Source organism: Nomascus leucogenys, chromosome 4 (assembly GCF_006542625.1).
Source record: "Nomascus leucogenys isolate Asia chromosome 4, Asia_NLE_v1, whole genome shotgun sequence".
Lineage (NCBI taxonomy): Eukaryota > Metazoa > Chordata > Mammalia > Primates > Hylobatidae > Nomascus > Nomascus leucogenys.
In genome coordinates, this window is record NC_044384.1 from 29,798,071 (window position 1) to 29,821,841 (window position 23,771).

General features: G+C 44.7%; 1 protein-coding gene across 1 annotated transcript in view; it reads left to right on the top strand.

The window, feature by feature from the left end:
- MYO5B (myosin VB) overlaps positions 1 to 23,771 on the top strand; it is a 403,095-nt gene that overhangs the window by 297,157 nt on the left and 82,167 nt on the right. Inside the window, exon 19 of the mRNA XM_030810458.1 lies at positions 22,143 to 22,354. Coding sequence (XP_030666318.1) covers positions 22,143 to 22,354 — 212 coding nt within the window. The remainder of the gene's footprint in view (positions 1 to 22,142; positions 22,355 to 23,771) is intronic.

Consider the following 23,771-nt stretch of genomic DNA (forward strand, 5'->3'; position numbering starts at 1 on the left):
TTTCTTCTTTTGTTGCTCATGTTTTGGTGTCATATCTTAGAAGGTATTGCCAAATTCAAGGTCATGAAGGTTGATGGATAAAATAATAAAGGTCATGAAGCTTGATGATAAAAATAGATAAATTTGGCCTTGCAAATTTGTACATACACTTTGATAACAAAGAATGTGACTTTAAAGTTTCTGAAGATGCTCAGGAACACGGCTTGAACTATTCAGACTTTGTAGTTGCCTTTGAAAATCTATTGGAACCATCGATTATTGTTTCAAATGGACTATACGTACATTTTATTTTTACTATCAAGCTTATCATATCGAGTTTAAATTTCAAAAATTAATGCAAAGGACCACCAGAAAGCCTTTCCTTTTATAGAACACTGTTTCTTATTCACATCTTTCAATGAAGTGCTGATTATTGTTTTAAATTCTTCTTGATATTATTTTAGATTACTTAGGAAAGATTATGGTGAAAAGGGGAAAGGTGAAGAAAATACTCATTTGGCTTTCTTGAAAATCTCTGTCAGGTCATTGCCTCTATGATGATGTGGTTTAGTTGCCACATGAAAAAAGACCTGGAACTGGGGCCATTATATTCTGCTATACTGCTAACTTGTTGGTTAATGAAGCAAATAAGATAATCTCTTATCTGAACTTATTACCTCCAGCTGTGAATAAATCCAGCTTCTTTGGGAATGAGGCTGGATAATCTCTGAGTTCACACTCTAACTTGTGAAACCTAAGTATTTATTTAGGAAAATTTTTATTTCTATCCCATGATTAGGGAATCAAACTGCTTCAGATTATTATTAATGCCTGTATATCCAAACTTTTGCTAGACATTAAAAACTGGTGAAAAATCCATAAAAAATATTAAGATCCCAATCCTCATTAGCTTACAATCTAGCTTGGTCTAGACATGTAATATGAAGTGGTGAGGAGGATAAACAAGTGGTAAAACAAGATATGCAAATATTAAACAGTTAGCAGTGTATAACCGGATATAATTAAATGAAAAAATATGGTATCCAGACAATAAAGCGCTATGGGAAGTGAGGAAGAGAAGGGATCACTGGGAGTTAGAAATACATTTTCTCCCTTAATGAAAGCAGTGTTTCAGTGAGTGTGTGTGGGTGGAAATGGGGTAGGAGGACACTGCAGTGCTCTTTTTTCTTATTGATTACTTACAGTAGCCAATAGTATCATTCTCATTTAGTAAGTGAGGAAACTCAGTTTAAATGACTTACCTAAGAGCACAAAACTTTTAAGAGTAAAATAAGATTTTAACATAGATCTGCTTGATTGCAAAATGTTAACCCTTATATATGGTCCTTTGAATTCTTCCAGTTCAAATATCTGGGGCCTGTGGTATTTTGCACTCTCAGTGATAATTTATAAATAGCACCAAGAAAATCCAAGGCACAGGTAACTATCAGGAGTTATTCAAGTATACAAGGCCAGCAAATTACTCTATTTGCAGAAAACCTGGTGGTTGTATTGGTTTTTGGATAACTAATGAGGAAAACTCTTTCTTTTTTTCTCTCTCTGTAATCTCCTAGGCAGTTAATGATATGAGCACCTGCCCCACTCCTCAGGTCACAGGGCCTAAGGCAAATTCAGACTTTGTAGTTGTCTTTGAAAATTTCATCTTTAGGCAGAGCCTAAAGAGGATGAGCTCTAGTATGTGCCAAACCATCAAACTATTTCAATCAGTGAAAATTTACCAGGCATCACTCTGTATTCCCTCTGTATCCCCTTGGTACCTTGTACAGTGTCTGAAACAACAATAATTCATTGGTATGTCAAAGTTGACTTAAACAATCTCATGAGTCAACTGCTAAATTTTCATGTTTTGTGAGCTGGTTAGCCACAATCGCTATAAAAAAATAAATTATTTAGGGGGGTGGAGCCAAGATGGCCGAATAGGAACAGCTCCGGTCTCCAGCTCCCAGCCCCAGCAACACAGAAGACGGATGATTTCTGCATTTCTGCTTGAGGTACTGGTTTCATCTCACTAGGGAGTGCCTAACAGTGGGTGCAGGACAGTCGGTGAAGCGCACTGTGCGCGAGCCGAAGCAGGGCGAGGCATTGACTCACTCGGGAAGCGCAAGGGGTCAGGGAGTTCCCTTTCCTAGTCAAAGAAAGGGGAAGCAGACGGCACCTGGAATATCGGGTCAGTCCCACCCTAACTGCGCTTTTCCAACGGGCCTGGAAAACGGCACACTAGGAGATTGTGTCCCGCACCTGGCTCGGAGGGTCCTATGCCCACGGAGTCTCGCTAATTGCTAGCACAGCAGTCTGAGATCAAGCTGCGAGGCGGCAGCGAGGCTGGGGGAGGGGCGCCCGCCATTGCCCAGGCTTGCTTAGGTAAACAAAGCAGCCAGGAAGCTCGAACTGGGTGGAGCCCACCACAGCTCAAGGAGGCCTCCCTGCCTCTGTAGGCTCCACCTCTGGGGGCAGGGCACAGACAAACAAAAACTCTGCAAGAACTTCCACAGACTTAAATGTCCCTGTCTGACTGACAGCTTTGAAGAGAGTAGTGGTTCTCCCAGCACGCAGCTGGAGATCTGAGAACAGTCAGACTGCCTCCTAAAGTGGGTCCCTCACCCCTGAGCAGCCTAACTGGGAGGCACCCCCCAGTAGGGACAGACTGACACCTCATTCAACCCGGTACTTCTCTGAGACAAAACTTTCAGAGGAACTATCAGACAGCTGAATTTGTGGTCTCACGAAAATCTGCTGTTCTGCAGCCACCGCTGCTGACACCCAGCCAAACAGGGTCTGGAGTGCACCTCTAGTAAACTCCAACAGACCTGCAGCTGAGGGTCCTGTCTGGTAGAAGGAAAACTAACAAACAGAAAGGACATCCACACCAAAAACCCATCTGTACATCACCATCATCAAAGACAAAAAGTAGATAAAACCACAAAGATGGGGAAAAAACAGACCAAAAAAACTGGAAACTCTAAAAAACAGAGCACCTCTCCTCCTCCAAAGGAACGCAGTTCCTCACCACCAACGGAACAAAGCTGGATGGAGGATGACTTTGATGAGTTGAGAGAAGAAGGCTTCAGACGATCAAACTACTCTGAGTTACGAGAGGAAATTCAAAACAACAGCAAAGAAGTTAAAAACTTTGAAAAAAAATTAGAAGAATGGATAACTAGAATAACCAATGGAGAGAAGGGCTTCAAGGAGCCGATGGAGCTGACAGCCAAGTTTCGAGAACTACGTGAAGATTGCAGAAGCCTCAGTAGCAGATGCGATCAACTGGAAGAAAGGGTATCGCTGATGGAAGATGAAATGAATGAAATGAAAAGAGAAGGGAAGTTTAGAGAAAAAAGGATAAAAAGAAATGGACAAAGCCTCCAAGAAATTTGGGACTATGTGAAAAGACCAAACCTACGTCTGATTGGTGTACCTGAAAATGATGGGGAGAATGGAACCAAGTTGGAAAACACTCTGCAAGATATTATCCAGGAGAACTTCCCCAATCTAGCAAGGCAGGCCAGCATTCAGATTCAGGAAATACAGAGAACGCCACAAAGATACTCCTCGAGAAGGGCAACTCCAAGACACATTATTGTCAGATTCACCAAAGTTGAAATGAAAGAAAAAATGTTAAGGGCAGCCAGAGAGAAAGGTCGGGTTACCCACAAAGGGAAGCCCATCAGACTAACAGCTGATCTCTCAGCAGAAACTCTACAAGCCAGAAGAGAGTGGGGGCCGATATTCAACATTCTTAAAGAAAAGAATTTTCAACCCATAATCTCGTATCCCGCCAAACTAAGCTTCATAAGTGAAGGAGAAATAAAACACTTTACAGACAAGCAAACGCTGAGTGATTTTGTCACCACCAGGCCTGCCCTAAAAGAGCTCCTGAAGGAAGCACTAAACATGGAAAGGAACAACCGGTACCAGCCACTGCAAAAACATGCCAAATTGTAAAGACCATCGAGACTAGGAAGAAACTATAGCAACTAACGAGCAAAATAACCAACTAACATCATAATGACAGGATCAGATTCACACATAACAATATTAACGTTAAATGTAAATGGGCTAAATGCTCCATTCAAAAGACACAGACTGGCAAACTGGATAAGGAGTCAGGACCCATCAGTGTGCTGTATTCAGGAAACCCATCTCACATGCAGAGACACACATAGACTCAAAATAAAGGGATGGAGGAAGATCTATCAAGCAACTGGAAAACAAAAAAAGGCAGGGGTTGCAATCCTAGTCTCTGATAAAATAGACTTTAAACCAACAAAGATCAAAAGAGACAAAGAAGGCCATTACATAATGGTAAAGGGATCAATTCATCAAGAAGAGCTAACTATCCTAAATATATATGCACCCAACACAGGAGCACCCAGATTCATAAAGCAAGTCCTGAGTGACCTACTAAGGGACTTAAACTCCCACACAATAATAATGGGAGATTTTAACACCCCACTGTCAGCATTAGACAGATCAACGAGACAGAAAGTTAACAAGATATCCAGGAATTGAACTCAGCTCTACATAAAGTGGACCTAATAGACATCTACAGAACTCTCCACCCCAAGTCAACAGAATATACATTTTTTTCAGCACCACACCACACCTATTCCAAAATTGACCACATAGTTGGAAGTAAAGCTCTCCTCAGCAAATGTAAAAGAACAGAAATTATAACAAACTGTCTCTCAGACCACAGTGCAATCAAACTAGAACTCAGGATTAAGAAACTCACTCAAAACCGCTCTACTACATGGAAACTGAACAACCTGCTCCTGAATGACTATTGGGTACATAATGAAATGAAGGCAGAAATAAAGATGTTCTTTGAAACCAACGAGAACAAAGACACAACATACCAGAATCTCTGGGACACATTCAAAGCAGTGTGTAGAGGGAAATTTATAGCACTAAATGCCCACAAGAGAAAGCAGGAAAGATCCAAAATTGACTCCCTAACATCACAATTAAAAGAACTAGAAAAGCAAGAGCAAACACATTCAAAAGCTAGCAGAAGGCTAGAAATAACTAAAATCAGAGCAGAACTGAAGGAAATAGAGACACAAAAAACCCTTCAAAAAATTAATGAATCCAGGAGCTGGTTTTTTGAAAAGATCAACAAAATTGATGGACCGCTAGCAAGACTAATAAAGAAGAAAAGAGAGAAGAATCAAATAGATGCAATAAAAAACGAAAAAGGGGATATCACCACCGATCCCACAGAAATACAATCTACCATCAGAGAATACTACAAACACCTCTATGCAAATAAACTAGAAAATCTAGAAGAAATGGATAAATTCCTCGACAAATACACCCTCCCAAGACTAAACCAGGAAGAAATTGAATCTCTGAATAGACCAATAACAGGTTCTGAAATTGTGGCAATAATCAATAGCTTACCAACCAAAAAGAGTCCAGGACCTGATGGATTCACAGCCGAATTCTACCAGAGGTACAAGGAGGTACTGGTACCATTCCTTCTGAAACTATTCCAATCGATAGAAAAAGAGGGAATCCTCCCTAACACATTTTATGAAGCCAGCATCGTCCTGATACCAAAACCTGGCAGAGACATAACCAAAAAAGAGAATTTCAGACCAATATCCTTGATGAACATTGATGCAAAAATCCTCAATAAAATACTGGCAAACCGAATCCAGCAGCACATCAAAAAGCTTATCCACCATGATCAAGTGGGCTTCATCCCTGGGATGCAAGGCTGGTTCAACATACGCAAATCAATAAATGTAATCCAACATATAAACAGAACCAAAGACAAAAACCACATGATTATCTCAATAGATGCAGAAAAGGCCTTTGACAAAATTCAACAACCCTTCATGCTAAAAACTCTCAATAAATTAGGTATTGATGGGACGTATCTCAAAATAATAAGAGCTATCTACGACAAACCCACAGCCAATATCATACTGAATGGGCAAAAACTGGAAGCATTCCCTCTGAAAACTGGCACAAGACAGGGATGCCCTCTCTCACCGCTCCTGTTCAACATAGTGCTGGAAGTTCTGGCCAGAGCAATCAGGCAGGAGAAGGAAATAAAAGGTATTCAATTAGGAAAAGAGGAAGTCAAATTGTCCCTGTTTGCAGATGACATGATTGTATATCTAGAAAACCCCACTGTCTCAGCCCAAAATCTCCTTAAGCTGATTAGCAACTTCAGCGAAGTCTCAGGATACAAAATTAATGTACAAAAATCACAAGCATTCTTGTACACCAATAACAGACAAACAGAGAGCCAAATCATGAGTGAACTCCCATTCACAATTGCTTCAAAGAGAATAAAATACCTAGGAATCCAACTTACAAGGGATGTGAAGGACCTCTTCAAGGAGAACTACAAACCACTGCTCAATGAAATAAAAGAGGATACAAACAAATGGAAGAACATTCCATGCTCATGGGTTGGAAGAATCAATATCGTGAAAATGGCCATACTGCCCAAGGTAATTTATAGATTCAATGCCATCCCCATCAAGCTACCAATGACTTTCTTCACAGAATTGGAAAAAACTACTTTAAAGTTCATATGGAACCAAAAAAGAGCCCGCATCGCCAAGTCAATCCTAAGCCAAAAGAACAAAGCTGGAGGCATCACGCTACCTGACTTTAAACTATACTACAAGGCTACAGTAACCAAAACAGCATGGTACTGGTACCACAACAGAGACATAGATCAATGGAACAGAACAGAGCCCTCAGAAATGATGCCGCATAGCTACAACTATCTGATCTTTGACAAACCTGACAAAAACAAGAAATGGGGAAAGGATTCCCTATTTAATAAATGGTGCTGGGAAAACTGGCTAGCCATATGTAGAAAGCTGCAACTGGATCCCTTCCTTACACCTTATACAAAAATTAATTCAGATGGATTAAAGACTTATATGTTAGACCTAAAACCATTAAAATCCTACAAGAAAACCTAGGCAATACCATTCAGGACATAGGCGTGGGCAAGGACTTCATGTCTAAAACACCAAAAGCAATGGCAACAAAAGCCAAAATCGACAAATGGGATCTCATTAAACTAAAGAGCTTCTGCACAGCAAAAGAAACTATCATCAGAATTAACAGGCAACCTACAGAATGGGAGAAAATTTTTGCAACCTACTCATCTGACAAAGGGCTAATATCCAGAATCTATAATGAACTCAAACAAATTTACAAGAAAAAAACAAACAACCCCATCAAAAAGTGGGCAGAGGACATGAACAGACACTTCTCAAAAGAAGACATTTATGCAGCCAGAAAACACATGAAGAAATGCTCATCATCACTGGCCATCAGAGAAATGCAAATCAAAACCACAGTGAGATACCATCTCACACCAGTTAGAATGGCCATCATTAAAAAATCAGGAAACAACAGGTGCTGGAGAGGATGTGGAGAAATAGGAACACTTTTACACTGTTGGTGGGACTGTAAACTAGTTCAACCATTGTGGAAGTCAGTGTGGCGATTCCTCAGGGATCTCGAACTAGAAATACCATTTGACCCAGCCATCCCATTACTGGGTATATACCCAAAGGACTATAAATCATGCTGCTATAAAGACACATGCACACGTATGTTTATTGCGGCACTATTCACAATAGCAAAGAGTTGGAACCAACCCAAATGTCCAACAACGATAGACTGGATTAAGAAAATGTGGCACATATACACCATGGAATACTATGCAGCCATAAAAAATGATGAGTTCGTGTCCTTTGTAGGGACATGGATGAAACTGGAAAACATCATTCTCAGTAAACTATCGCAAGGACAAAAAACCAAACACCGCATGTTCTCACTCATAGGTGGGAATTGAACAATGAGAACTCATGGACACAGGAAGGGGAACATCACACCCGGGGACTGTTGTGGGGTGGGGGGAGGGGGGAGGGACAGCATTAGGAGATATACCTAATGCTAAATGACGAGTTAATGGGTGCAGGAAATCAACACGGCACATGGATACATATGTAACAAACCTGCACATTGTGCACATGTACCCTAAAACCCTAAAGTATAATAAAAAAAAAAAAATAAAAAAATAAAAATAAAAATCATCCTGCTTAAAATTATTACCCTGAAGGCATGTGTTGGCCCCTGGGTAAACTACAAGCCACTTCGTCACATCCAGGCAGTGTTAGGATGGATTGTGTTTTCCTGTGTCCTCGCTTTGTGTCTCAGCTCCAACTCGGAGCCAGTGGGGAGAATTGTGTTTCCTTCCCTCTGCCAACAAAGTTCTTCAGGCTTCAGATCTAGGGCCACTAATGGGGCTGAGCCTGTGTTCCCCTAGGAGGCCCAGGACATAGTTGGGGCATAAAGGGAAAGGCAAACATGGAGTGTTTCTGATGGTGTGAGTGCTGGGTGAGCACCTGACAATCTTTGCACTAGGAACCCCTCCGTGAGTTTCAGAGCTGAAAAATCGTATGTATTACTTTATAAAGGCCACCCACAAACCTCTTATGTTTTCATCATGTTATCTTTTCAAAATTTAGATATAATTTTTCTACTATAAAATTCACCCTTTAAAGTATGCAATTTCAGTTATTTTCATTATATACAGAGTTATACAACCTTCACCACTGTCTAATTTCAGAATGTTTTTATCACCCCAGAAGGAAACCCTGTGCCCATTAATAGTCCCTGCTCCCAGCCCCTGGCAAGCGCTAACCTACTTTCTATTTCTATAGATTTGCCCAGTTTGGATTTTTCATATAAATGGAATCATATAATATGTGTCCTTTTGTGTCTGGCTGTTTTTTCTCAGGGCTGTTTTCAAGATGTATCCATGCGCAGCATCCATCGGTAGTTTATTCCTTTATATTGCTGAATATTATTTCATCAGATAGATGCAGCATATTTTATATTATCTGTTCATCAGTGGATGGATGTTTGGTTGTTTCTACTTTTGGGGAAGTAAGAATGCTGCTATGAACACTTGTGTACATGTTTTTGTGTAGACACATTTTTTCTCTTGAGGATATACCTTGGAGTGGAATTGTTGTGTCATATGGTAACGCTCTCCTCTTCTGAGGATCTTCCATATTGTTTTCCACAGTGGCTGTACCATTTTGCATTCTCACCAGCACTGTGCATGAGGGTTCCCGTTTCTGTGCATTCTCATCAACATTTGTTCTTGTCTGTCCTTTTCATTATAGCCATTCTGGTGGGTGTGAAGAGGTATCTTGTGATTTTGATTGGCGTTTTCCTGATGACTAATGATGTTGAGCATCTTTCATGTGCTTGGCCATTTGTACATCTTCTTTGGAGAAATGTCTATTGATCTCCTTTGCCCATTTTTTTTTATTGGATTACTTGTTGAGTTATAGGAGTTCTTTTTATATATTAAGAATATGAGAACCTTATAAGACATACGACTTGCAAATATTTTCTTCCATTCTGTGAACCATCTTTTCAATTCCTTAATAGCGTTCTTTGAAGCACAAAAGCTTTTAATTTTGAAGAAATCTGTTTATTTCTTTGGTTGTGCATTAGGTGTCATTGCATTAAGTTGTGCATTGCCTAACCCAAGGTCACAAAGACTAACATCTATGTTTTCTTCCAAGAGTTTTACTGTTTTAGGACTTTGATCCATTTTGAGTTAATTTATGTGTAAGAAGTGAAGTAAAAGCCCATTCTCATTCTTTTGTATGCATTTATCCATTTGTCCCAGGACCATTTGTTGAAAGGATCACATTGATCATTGAGAAAGGCAAGGTAGACAGTGACAACTTCATTTAAGGGATAAAGAAATATACCTGAGAAAAGTTAAGTAATCAGATCAAGTCCTCCAGATAGAAAAGGGTAGAGCCACCATACTGCATGTCCACAGGTTAAGGATGCCTGTTCCTGTGAGCCTTTGAAAAGGTGTCCCTCTCTTCTCTGATTTTGGCCTCTTATGTCCCTTTAGAAATTTTGTCCATCCTTAGTACACTTCCAAGGGAAACTCTTGTATCCAGCATCATCTATTTCTCTGCTGATTTGTTCCTTCAAAAAGGAAAAGAAGTGTATGTTGCTTGGTGGCATAACGAAGATTATCCATGTCTCAATATCCAGAGAGAGCCTGTTGGTCCTGGTAGGTATGCCTCACAGCATGGCCAAACAATTCTGCCCCACAAATTGCTGTTGGTTTCCATGTGAGACCTTGTAGGGAACAAAGTCCCACTGAGGCTCATAGGTTCCTGTAAGGCTGTTTAACTAGAAAAGAAGCATACCTCTTGCATTCCACCTCCATGTGACCAGGAATCCTCCATCTAGGTTCCATGATGGTATAGTGGAGTACCTAAAAGGATGGGTTGACCCACCTAATTCTGACCGGAAGAGCCCTGAGGGATTCTTTACCATTTTCTAAGTGAAACTTAGGTTACCCATCAGGACATCTTTAGGGATTCTTTTTGTGGACTGATGTCACAGAAGTTGTGTGACTTAGAGCCTTATGCCATGGTCTTACTGGAGGGACTCTAGGGTTTGTCTGATCCAGCCAGTCCCCTCATGAGGAAACATGCCCGAGGGAGAAGCAGCACAAAGTGCTGTAACTCTGCAGCTCCATACCATCTGTCCACATTGGTCCATTGGGGCCCTTGCAAGCAGGCATTTAGTTCTGCAGAATATTTGCACGTGCAGATGGTTAAATCCGGTGTTAGGCTCTATATGGGAGCTCCGTTAGCCAAACAACATCCCAAAGCTACTGTGCTTCCTGCATCATTCTTAGCAGCCGTGTTACCACTCCCTGCCTTGAGCCTGAGGAGCTCATTACAAGGAAACATCTTTCCAGACTGGTGGGTTCTGCTGAATGCCTGTCCTGGCTCATCCCATATTGGCCTTTGTTACTGTCTCTGATCTCTCCCTCTTCCTACCAGGAAGCAGTCACAGGTCCTGAGCTTCTCCCATACACCCTGTTGTGACTCCTTGACCCTGTCAGGGCGCCTGCTCCCCAGCAAGCTAGAGGTGCTCCAGGTGAAGAAGGCCTTGATTCTGGAGGAAGCATGCCACTGAAGTCCAGAATGCTCAGCCAGGCCCCTGACAAGCAAGTCAGAATCCAGGGAGAGCAGGGCTGAGTAAGAATTATGTTCCTGGAGTCACTAGACTTGGGATGAGGGCTCTTCTCCCACCATTAATATGGAATGGAATGGAAGAGCAGCCAAGCCAGGATTGGGTGACTGGGTTAAAAGACGCCTCCTGGCCAGTGAGCCACAGAGCCACACGAGTGGGGAAAGCCGTCTCCATGGCCATCTGATGAGGGTGGGGGTCGTGCTGTGGAGGCGATGGAAGTCGAGAAGGTGTCCTGTTCTTCTGGAGTAAACGTTTTACAAACCGTGTTCTGGATTAAATGTTTTACAAACATTTGGGAGCATTTTTGATGTCTCAGTGAATGGGGTCGGGGATAATGATCCAAAGGTGCTGCGTGGTGTTAGGACTGTCCCATACCCAAGGGTGCTGCCCCAAAGCCAGTAGCACCCTCTGTGAGAAACACTGGTAGAAAAGGTTTAACGTGTTGAATGGTCAGGAGAATACCCATTTTTAAAACTGTAATTGCAACTGAATATAAAGACACCATAACAATAGGTGCTTAAGGGTTAAACGTGGATCAGAGAGAGACTTGAAGGAGAGGAGCTGCCTCTGCACGAACATATCCACAACACGAGGTGGAATGCTCTCTGTCCCACAGTGGACTCGGGAATAGCTGAAATGCTGTGAGAGGGGGAGATTCCGTCATGGCAGCCTCAAGAAACCCTGGACAGCCCGTGGTCTTCATGAGTGGGCTGTTCCAGCTTTAGGTGATTGCAGTGAACACACACCCAAAGGTCCCCACCAAATCAGAAAGTCCCTTTGAAAAGTTCTATTTTTGGAAAAAGAATCACAAGTTCTCTTGAGCTTTACTTTGAAGATTTTCCTCTTAAAGGTGAGGGAGCCTTTCTTGTGAGAGTTTTATCTCTGAGGGTTTTCTCACAGAAATCCACAGAAAGGAGAATTCACATTTGATGCCGGGTCCTTCGGGGAGTGACATATTTACAGCCCTTATGCACAGACCCCATAGTGGGTACCAACCTCTCTTGGTCCCTCCTGAGGGTGTCCCCACCCTCATGGCCACAAAGCGATAGTGGTGCTTCTCAGTGGACAGTTTGCCTTCACACAGGAGCTGGCATCTCCTTTCCCCTCAGCTTCTCTGCACGCTTTGTCTGTGGTACAGCTGTGCGTGAAGGACACCTTTGTAAGAAAAGGGGAAGGGAGTGGCTTAGGCAGGAAACAAGAGAATTCTGGTCTTTGGAAGCTTTGGAGCTCTCCATACGCCCCATCTCCTGAACTCCCTGGCTACTAAAGCCCTGTGGTGCTTGTATGAGGTGGGTGATGTTCTCTCCACTGTACAGGTAGGGGAGGGAAGGCATCTAGGCTGGGACTGGCCCCAGTCACTCTGCTGGCTGGCATCAGAGCCAGGCTTCTGTCCTTCTGTTCTCCAGGCTCGTCCTGTACTGGCCTTGATGTCTTTGCAGCCACAGCTCCTCACTCTAGTAATTTCCTTGAGTTATGGATCTGTCAGCAGTAAGAGGTTTTCAAATTAGAAGCATTTAAGGTTTTTAGCCCAGCTAAATGATGCTTTAATTATTTCCCCAGTGAAATTGCAAACTCTTAAGGAGAACTAAAACAAGTGTGTACGCAAATAACCATGGTGCATAATATGGGCAATGCCCTCAGACACATGGAAGGAAAGGGCAGGGCAGCTTTAAAAGGGGAGCCTGCACCTGAGCGGGTGGGTCAGCAAAGCCGAAAGAGTCAAAGATGGATGGCGAGCGCAGGGACCAAGGGGACTCGGACTCTGTGAGGCCCTTTTTCATATGGTTTCTTCCACCTGATTCTTACCCAAATCCATCTTACCCCAAGAGAAGTGTCTATATTTAAAACTTGGGGGCCAAGACAGGAAGAGCCTGGGAGAAATTCAGCCATGCTGGCATGTGTTAAAATGCACATCGGATGGGCAGTTTGTCGGCTCTGGCTCTCTTTTCCCCAGGCTTCCTGCATTAAGTTGTTCAAGTATGGGTCAGGGTTTAGGAGTGTTCTGGATATTTGCTGTACATGATAAAATAATTAAAACAGCATATAGCTAGGCAAATAAACTTAAATGTTTCCATTTTTAAAGCCTCCTGTTAATCAGTGACCCAATGGGTTTGGTTCACAGTCTTTCCACTACTAGAGGGACAGGAAATAGTTTCTGCTCGGTGAGCAAAGGGCAGAGCAGCCCTTTCCCAGGCCATAAGGCAGAGGCCTCAGTGCTCTAAGTGCCCTGCACCCTTCCTTCTGAAGGGAATCCACATGGACCTGATGAGCAGGGCCTTGTAAAGACTCATGAGCTCTGAGCAGAATACGGGCTCTTGTTCCCTTGTGCCACTACGTGCGTGACAGATGGGACCAATTAAAGAGGGAACGGGCATAGAGACAAAGTAGGTTAGTGGTTGCCAGGATCTGTGAAGAGGGGAGAATAGGGCAGAATAGGGTGTGATAGTTGCCCAACTTTGCAAATATACTAACAATTATTGTACACTCCAAAGGGCTATATTTTACAGTATGTGAGTTATAGCTCAAACTTAATTTTATAATGGTAAGGAGCCATTTTACATAGAGAAAAAAAAGGAAAAGGGAGAGATGTCATTTTATTATTTGCTCTTATACTCACCCCTTCTCTGAGACCCATGGCTGTGTTAGACATCTTCCACCAGACCAAGAAAGGTGTTTGCAAAGGAGCAATGAGGAGGGGGAAGACAAGGAGCTCAGCCTCCATTTTCCTTCTCATCCCAGGCTGCTGGGAGGGACAAGGCCTCCTAGGAACCCAAGGGCCGCAATGCTGGAAGATCTAGAGCTCTAAGAGAACCTGCTCCGGAGCACGGTGTGCCCCTACTGCCCACCATGCTGCAGCTGAATCCAAAGCTGTATGTGATACTCCACAGTACTTGTTTCTTTTTCTTTTTTTGAGACAAAGTCTCTGTCACGCAGGCTGGAGTGCAGTGGCATGATCTCGGCTCACTGCAGCCTCCACCTCCTGGGTTCAAGTGATTCTCCTGCCTCAGCCTCCTGAGTAGCTGGGACTACAGGCATCCACCACCATGCCCAGCTAATTTTTGTACTTTTAGTAGAGACAGGGTTTCACTATGTTGGCCAGGCTGGTCTTGAACTCCTGACCTCAAGTGATCCACCCACCTCAGTCTCCCAAAGTGCTGGGATTACAGGTGTGAGCCACCACACCTGGCCAAACTTTTACCTTGTTTCTTTGGGCAACATTTTTAAAGGGCCCTCTTAAAAGGCAGAAGTGCTCCAGGAGAAGGGGTACAATCCACTTACTCTCTTTTAATATCTCAAAATAGTGAGTTTACCTGAGTATGAGATGGGAGAGTTCCCTGGCCCCCCTTCACAGGGTGTGCTACGGGGGTGTGGCTCTCTGTTTGCTGCTGTAAGCTCAAACCCCTTATGGAATGGGGAGCAGGCAGAAGGGCAGGTGCAGAAACCGGGGCAAGCCCTTTAGGGCTCTAGCCCCACAGCAGCATCTAGGGGTGGGAGCCTGCGACTCCTGAAGCCCCAATGTCACAGTGCTGTTTTAGCTCTGCCATCAGTGGATGGCTTAAGTGTTAACCAGCTCAGTGCCCACTTGGTACCCGGGCTCTTGTCCAGGGTCCTGGAAGAATCGGGTCACACATGGACTTGAAGGATGGTTGCTGGGGGGTGGTTATTGAGTGGTGGAGGTGGCTCGTAGCGAGATGGATGGGGAGCTGGAAGCGGGGGATAGAGTGGGAAGATGATCTTCCCCTGGAGTTTCGCCATCCAGTGGCTGAACTCCTCTCCCACCACCCCCAGGTGAACTCCTGTCAGTGTTCAGATGCTCTTTCTCTTCTCTCTTTCTGTCGTGCTGTTCTGCCATTGATCTGCTTGTCTCTTTGTCTCCTTATCTGCCTTTGGAGCCTGGGGTTTGGAGTTTATATGGGTATAGGATAGGGGGTGTGGTGAGCCAAAAGGCAACTTTTTGGTCGCAAAAACAGGAATGCCCATCCTCATTTAGGGCCACGGGTATCCAGGCTTGAGGGTAGGGCCTTTGCCAGGGAACCGTCCTCTTCTGTCCAGTATTTCCCTGTCTCCTGTCCATATCAGGTAGTTGGACAGTTATATAAATTACTTCCACGTGAGGGGTATGGACAGCACATGCCTCGGAAGAAGAGAGTGGGTGGGGGGCTGCCTGTACACCTCCACTGAGGACACAGAGAAAGTGGGGATAGGCTGGACTGACCTTCAGAGGGATGTAGAGTGAAAATTCGAAGTCTCCTTAGAGTAGGGATTGTGCTGAGTCACTACATGACTATATGAAGAAGTTGTTGAATACCTCCCAAAAATTGAAAGAAGAATCAGTTTCAGGAGAATGAGCATATGTATGAATCGAGACCACCTTAATGAGAAAGGGACAGACCCTACCTGGAAATAGCAGATTTGCTCATCGGAAAGACTGCATTTGTTTAAGTAGAGATCATTTCAGAGGCCAAGGGGAAAACTTAAGGCTTTCTTTAAAGATTCCCCTCCCACACAGACCAAAACAGCACTCACCTACATAGGTAGGGGTGTTGTAAATGCTCTTAATTATGTGAATTGCTGGACATTTTCTTTACAGTGGGCCTGTATTACTCTAATAATCAGAAAAAAATCACAAGCAAAATCTACTTTGGGGAGAAAAATGGGTCCTTCTATACTGATTAAAACATAAACCATGTTATCTCTCCAGGGGTTAGGATACAGCCACTTGTTATTTGTTAATGTACATATTTCTGCATTTAAAAAGCTGTTTACAATGAGCAGTATTCTATAAGAAAACCAACATTTGAAAATAAAGCTGTGCTCCAGGTAAGGCTCCTGCTTCTGAGGAGTGGAGCACTGCATGCTTGGGCAGTATATTAGACTGTTCTCATGCTGCTAATAAAGACATTATCGAGACTGGGTAATTTATAAAGAAAAGGAGCTTTAATGGACTCACAGTTCCACATGGCTGGAGAGGACTCACAATCATGGCGGCAGACAAAGGAAGAGCAAAGGAACATCTTACATGGCGGCAGGCAAGAGAATGAGAACCAAATGAAAGGGGAAACCCCTTGTAAAACCACCAGATCTCATGAGACTTATTCACTACCACCAGAACAGTATGGGGGAAACCACACCATGATTCAGTTATCTCCCACTGGGTATCTCCCTCAACACATGAGAATTATGGGAGGTACAATTCACAATGAGATTTGGGTGGGGACACAGCCAAACCATATCAGGCATAAACTTCCTGATTAGTCCTCTAAAAAGTATCTTCAAAACTCACCTTTTTTCCAGCCATCCAGCCACAATTCCAAGAATCACCTTCACACTGAAATTCTTGGAGGGCCCTGGGGAGGACAAAACTCCCCTGGGACTGTTCTGCTGCTCTGAGAATGACTTTGTGCCACAGTGTTTACCCCATGGGGAACTGTCTGAGGTCACTCATGGCTTTTGTGTGGCCAAGAGGCAGGATGTGTCACCTGACACCCCTTTGCTTTCCCTCCAGGTGGGCCTACCATGACTTTTTCAACCGGTATCGGGTGCTGGTCAAGAAGAGAGAGCTCGCCAATACAGACAAAAAGGCCATCTGCAGGTCTGTCCTCGAGAACCTCATCAAGGTGAGCCACACAGCCCAGCTGCAGGAGAGGCCTGACCAGGGCCCCTAAAGATTGAAGGGGTGGCATTGTTATCTACATTTTTTTTTTTTTTTGGTCTTCATCCTTCTTACTGAATCTATTTCTGGGATATTAATCCATTTTCCTACATCAGTGACTAGAAAAAAAAAGCACCTGTTCACCTAACTAGAGCACTTCCTAACCTTTTTCACAGCTCAGCAGGCATAGAAAATGGAATTCTGTGGTAGTGCTCCTCTCGAGGGCACCAGCTGCAGGGAGTCTGTCCCTTGTAGACCCCTGACCCAGCGACGGATGAATAAAGTACACTGACACACAGATATTCTGCTCTGCCAGTCCAGCTGAGGGTCTGAGCCACTTACAGGCTCTCTGCTGAGTCCTGTAAACAGTTGCCAGTGGGCCCTGATCAGCTAGTCAGACTTGCATTTATTCAGTAAGATTAATTAACAAAAGCTTGAGTCAACACCACTAGAGGGTAATTGACATTGTAGACTTCCTGAATAAAAAAGCACTTACACAACCAAGGTACATCAAAGGTTAGTCTTAAGATTAATGAGTAAACAAGCTAGCTAGGTAAACTACTCTGCTTTTCTTTATTACTATTTTAATTTGTTTATCTAAAGGTAAAGGGATCAGGCCACCTTCAGCCAGATCTGTTACCAAAGTTATTCTAACTTCTAGGCCTTCCAGGAAGATTTGCTTCTATTTCTATAACTATCTCTAACATTTTTCCCACCAGCCTGACTGAACCCCAACAGAATTCTTTGTACAGCTTGCTTGAGTTTATGATGAGGCTACTCCTAACTGCAAGCTGCCGGCTCAGGATCTCTGGCTTCTCCAGTTCTCAGGGGCTACATAGCACGGCCCATCTGGTACACCTGGGTAAGGGCTCTGATGTGGAGCCCAGGCCTAGCCCTGAAGCTAGCAGAGGGGAAGGTAGCTGCTGCATCTAGCTGGTTGCATCACCAGCCTTAGGCCCTCCCCCAGATACTTGTTTTAAGTAAGGCAATAGATTTTATGTTTTAATTGAAACAATTTGAACTCACACCTGACAGCTGAGACTGGAGAACTATAGAAGCAGAGCTATGGGGCCTTTTGTGAGGGGCAAATCCTTAAACATTTCCATGGTGCCAGACATTTCAGGGATTACAGCAGAGTATGATCATTAATGGCTCGATAAAGGTTAAATTATATCAAAAATCACTTGAACAAGGTAATAAAAACAATTACCTCAGAAATTTTAGTTTTTCAAGTTTTCTGTTCAGAAAATCTGTTCATCTGGAGTAGCTCATTGCCAGATGATCAGGATCTAAGGTCATGTTTTATTTTGTAAATGTGTTGCAGCCATCTTCTGAGCATCATCTTAGCTGCTCAAGTCTAGCTATAGACAGTGCAGAATATTATAGTAAATGTATGCATAGCTTAAAATTTGCCTTTTTAAAAGAGAGCCTAAATACTAGCCCACCTTGCCATGCCATCTTTTTTTTTTTTTTTTTTTTTTTAACAGGGTAAGGGGGTAACAGGCTGGTTAATCAAGGGCTATAGTTAGCTGGACTCCGGTTGATTGAGGTTTTTGCTGTGGTCCACCTATCAGTGTCCACATTTTAACATCTTACTTTTTATGGACAAGAAAAATCTCTGTTAAAGGTCAGCTGATTTCAGGGCCTGTGAGTAGCCCACTCTGCCATGTGGCTGCCTTCTCATTTGTCTAGGATCATAGTTTCCCTCTTCTATTCCTTCGCTGGATTTCTCCAAGATTACTACGAAGACCTCTGATTCCCAAAGAGGAAACTCTGGAGGGGACCCAGATCAGACTGGCTGAGTCGGCCCCCACACTGGGCTCTCCTCCAGTTAATGGGACCACATGCCACTGCCTGGGGCTGCTGCTGTGATGTGCTCAGGACACTGGGCCTTTCCTGGCACAGCTGCCTCTTCTCTCCACTGACGGGGAGCCTGCCTGCTTCTCAGTGCTAGGCTTCAGTGCAGCTTCTCCCTCCTGCTTCCCCTGGTCTAGCATGTGGCACTTCATGTCACTCTTAGAGCCCATAGCATGCTGACCTATGTTCCAGATGTGTGTGTCCTTTTTCGTAGAGGACAGTGTCTTCAAGTTTACACCACCTCCTTAGTTATGAGCTCTGAGCCTAATACACAGGGGGAACCTACCTAATATTTATGGAACGAATGAAAGAACAAGTGACTTGCCTAAAGGAAAAGTATATGAATACATGCTGTTTCCTCTGCCTGCAATGCTTTTTCCCCTCTTTTGCCTTCCTGACAAAGTGGTATTCTTCCAAACTGAGCTCTGAAATACCTCCTAGCCTCCCAGATGTTGTTAGCTACTCCATCTTCTATGGGCCAGCAGCACTCACCTCCTCCCTTCCTTTATTGTGTTCATCCCCTTATGTTGTAATTGAGGGCTTGTCATTTTACCAGACTGTGAACACATAAATGACAAGGGTCCTATTGTGGCTGTGTTCCTAGCACAATTCCTGGTTGTCACAGGAATACATGAGTTCGTGCAGCTGGCTGCATGGGAACCAGCCAAGAGCTGCTCATGACTAGAAACCTGCCAGTAATGGCTCATCCTATGAGGAATATACAGAAATCACCCTTATTTTACAGCTGAGGAAACTGAGGCACAGAAAGCTGATATAAATTGCCCAAGGCTGCTTAGGTGGACTGATTCTAACTCCCACTGTCTAAACTACATTGCCCTCTGATCCAGTCTGATTGAGTAATGTCGCTGAGCACAGTTATCCTTCCTGGAGACTGAAGAGAAACACTAGTGCTAAAGATTTCCCTGGGGCCTTCTATTTCCTGCTTTTTATTTTTCTCCACTTCTTTGGCTGCATCTGGACACCCATACTTCTCATGCTGAGTGACCTGGGACTTTGTATCGAGAAACTAGGACTCGACAGAGCTGCACATTAGCTTAGAGGGGCACATGCCAGTTCTCCACCCTGTCCCGAGCAAGTGCTAAGTACGTTTTAGAACAGAACAATGAGGAGAGAAGTGGGGACAAAGGTGGCCTACAGGACAGGCACCAGGCACTTAAAGACCACCTTCTTGGAGGAGCAGCCTGCTGCTGGGGGCTGCTTCATTAGGCTGTCAGTGAGGTTTTAATAAATTGTTGTGGTTGTTTAGGGGAGAAGAGTAGATTCTGGCAGCCTCTTCCCTGCAAGGATTTTAGGAATAGCCCCTATCATTCTTAACCTGAATTTGTTTATTCTTTAACTCCACAGATACTTACTGAAATTCTTTGTACTCTAATCTAGAGGGGTTAGTGTGAGGGTTATAAAAAGAGTGCATTATATGGACCCTGCCCTCCAGAATTAATAATAGTCTAATGTGACGATGGCCATAACTGTAGAGGACCACATCATGGAGACTGGCTGTCGTGCAAGCCTGAACCTTCATCACAGTGGCGAAGGAGTGTATTAACAAACATCTACAGGGAGCCCATGGAGCACAAGGCTGTGTGTGAGCGCTGTGTAGAGGAGACAGTGTCACGAAAGGGGATGCTGCAGTTGGAGACTTGGGGCCTGGAAGACCCAGATCTGGGGTTATCGTTTGATATTTGCTCAAGTCACCTTGAGCAAGTCACTTCACTACTCTAGGCTTCAGTTTTATCATCTGTGAAGTAAAAGGAGTGGCTTGGAATGGATTTCTAAGGTTGCTTTCAGCCCCTGCAGTCTGACTCTTAGAGAAAGTTTCTCAAAAGATGATTGATTGATCAGTGAACAGTCAGTTCTAAGGGTTAGAGGAAGCAGATCTGGGTGGGAGATGTTCTGGAGACACACAGGGTGAGGACAGTGGAGATGAGGCTGATGGGTGTCTCAGTAGAGCAGGTGAAACCCTCAGAGAAATCCTTGTTCAGAAAAAGTGGCCTTGCAGAGCATATCATCCCTTCCTGTTTTTTTTTTCCAGAATAGGGAATGAAGCGCAGGTACTGTTGTTGCTTGGATGTGGTAGGCAGCCCCCAGCCTCTGGCTCTGCTTAAGCTGGAGGACCCAGGCTTGTCCCCCAACTCGGGGGCTTAGCTACCCTGCTTTGGCTTCCTGGCCCCTCCTGGCTGAGCCATGGAGCCTCCCCCAGCAGGGCAGAGATCAAAGCAGGGCCGTGGCTGCCTCAAAGCTCCCAAGCCCCATCCAGCCCCTGTTCCTCTCAGCATGAGCTGAAGTCCCAGTGGGTGCATGGCTCTGAGCAGACACAGGGAGGAGAGCCAGGCCCAGAGCCCACTCTTGCCAGCTTCATGAGCAGCCTGGCCCAGGCCGAGGACTCAGTCAGTGACACTCAAGCTGGAAGCTGTGCCGCCAGCTCAGCCTTAGCTCAGGCAGGACAGCCTTCCCTGTGTGTGGAACCCGACTCCTAGTAACCCAATAGGGCTTAACCTATGAAGAATGATGACTCAGCACTTTTCAGGGCCATTTGCCAACATGAAACGCAATGTTGTGTGTGTATTTTCCTTGGACTTGGCTCATTCCTTCCTTTCTCATTATGGTCTTCATGCCAGTGAGCAAAATGAGATGGCAGTTGATTTACAAAGAGCTCTGTCATCATGGGTTATTCTCCCAGTGCTCTGTCCCAGGCTTGTCCACAGGAACCCTGCTGGGTCGTCTTTCCTCATCCACAGGGGTGAGCCCAGGGAAGGGCAACTAATTTTAACCTAATGGATGTAATTAAGACAGTAATTACAGGTCCAAAACAATCTCATAGTTTTATTTGGGGGTTATTTGCATCCTGTAATTATGCATACAACTGTGTGGCCATTTGAGGATAATCTTTTTAAAATGTTGATCAGATCAGGTCATTCCCTTGCTCAAAGCTTGCCTGTGGCTCTCACCCCAATTTTATGCTGCAACCTACAAGGCCTTTTGTGATTGGCTCCTCCCACCAATCACCTTCAGTTCCCCCAGCTAGCCATCCTGGCTTTCCTGATCCTCAGATATACCCAGCAGTTGCACCACTGGACATAGGCATCCACTCTGCCCTTCTCCTGGAAATTTCCTCCTTCCTTCTTTTCTGTGGTTGCCTTCCTGCAGCTCATTTAGATCTTTGCTCAGCTGTCACCTCCACAGAGCTGCCTTCCTTGAGCATCCTTTTTGAACATCCCCATCCCATGCTCACCAGCCCCCAGTTTGTTTTCTTCATAATCCTCACCATTCTCTGAAAACAGAAGGCATCTTTATTTGCTTGTCTGTCTGCCCTCACCATGATGTCAGTTCTTTGAGGTCAGGCGTCTTGTTCACTGCCATGTTCTAGAGTCTGGCCCATAGTAGGGTCTTGGGGTCTGTTAAGCAAATGCTAAGACTTTGTGTCCATCTACAGAGAGGGGTGCATGAAGTCTGGCCAGGGGATTTTGCATTGGAAGAACAAGGGTGGTATGGGCCATGTTATTTCTCTGCTCACTAGTGACCAACCAGATCCCCTCCCTACCTTGTAAAGGACCCTGACAAGTTCCAGTTTGGCCGCACCAAGATCTTCTTCCGAGCAGGCCAGGTGGCCTACCTGGAGAAGCTGCGGGCTGACAAGTTCCGGACAGCCACCATCATGATCCAGAAAACTGTCCGGGGATGGCTGCAGAAGGTGAAATATCGCAGGCTGAAGGGGGCTACCTTAACCCTGCAGAGGTACTGCCGAGGACACCTGGCCCGCAGGTGAGCCAGGCTGGGGCAGATCAGGGCAGCAGATCATGGCAGGGAAGATGGGGGTCTGCCTTTCTCAGCTACTTGGTTTCTCTCTTCCTCTGTGCTGAGAGTGGTTCCTGTTGGGGCCATGTCTGCATCTTGGCTTTACCCCGGCAGCTGGGCCTACCCCTATAATCAATGCCCTTCTCACCTCAGGGGGTAGGTCTAGTTTCCACATCTCCTGGTTTCCCCAGGCTCCCTCTATCCTACCAGCATTAGAACCAGCTGGTTTTGCCACAAACCAACTGGTTTCCCAGTTTGTTTCCCAATTTCCCCTTTGCCTGAACCTCAAAGTAAAAAACTACTTTTAGGAAAAGAGACCAATACAGCCTGGCACAGTTAACCTGCACTTGGCCTCATATTTATTCCACAGATTTCATAATGCCTCAGAGTCAGGCGATTAGGGCTGCAAAGGTCCTGGGAGGTCCCTTTTGTGAGTTACTGCACAAGCCAAGATGGAGAGAGAGTGGCTTGTCTAAGCACGAGTGTTGACATAGGGGTGGAGCCAGGATGCCAATCAGCCTCCCCTGCCCGCCCCCAGCTCAACCCTGAGCAGAAGAAACTACTGCAGGGTTCCTTCCTCACTGACACTGGGCTGATGAGGCACTACAGCAGCAGGAGTGTGTCAGCCAAGACAGGCTGAAGACAGCCTGCCCTCTGACCCTACCCTCAGTTGTTAGGTTTTGAGCCCAGGCCTGGTTCAAGTCCAGTGCCCTCTCCAGAAAGGAATTTCCTTAGAGAAGTGACAATAATTGCCACAAAGTCTTGTGTTTGGAGGCCAAACAGAGAGCTAGACTAGGGAATCATGCATTTCAGTAAACAGGTGACACATGGGCTGAGTGGGTCACGTTCTCCTTTGAGGCTTTGCTGAATGATTTCCAAGGTCCTTTTTAGCATTTCACACTGAGTCTCTAATTGAGCACTTGTTATAGGCCTGGCAGCAAACAAGACCCTTCAGAAGGGGAGGAAGTGTTAGACTGGCTTTATTTAGGAGGTGAGATGGGAAGGCAGAAAGGCAAGAGAGGAGAGGAAATGGCCACATTCAGTGCATCCCGAGCAGAAAGGGTTGAGGAGATAAAGGAAACAGAGATTGGTCTGGGCCTGAGAAGGTTTAGTCACCCAGCAAACACTTACCCAGTGCCTGCAGTGGGTCCGGGATGATGGAGACACAGCCCCTGGGATCTCCAAGCCTGTGGAGGTACAGAGGACAGGCAGCAATGTGAACACACGATGTAGAATGCTACTGGTGAAGTAGTTGAGGACTGCCCAGGCACAGTGAGGTAGAAGAGTGTTCAGATAAGGATCATAGAGGAGGTCAGACTCTGACTGAGTTTGAAGCTTGTGGGAAGCCTTTCGGGACCATAAGGAAAGAACTAACACTGCTTTT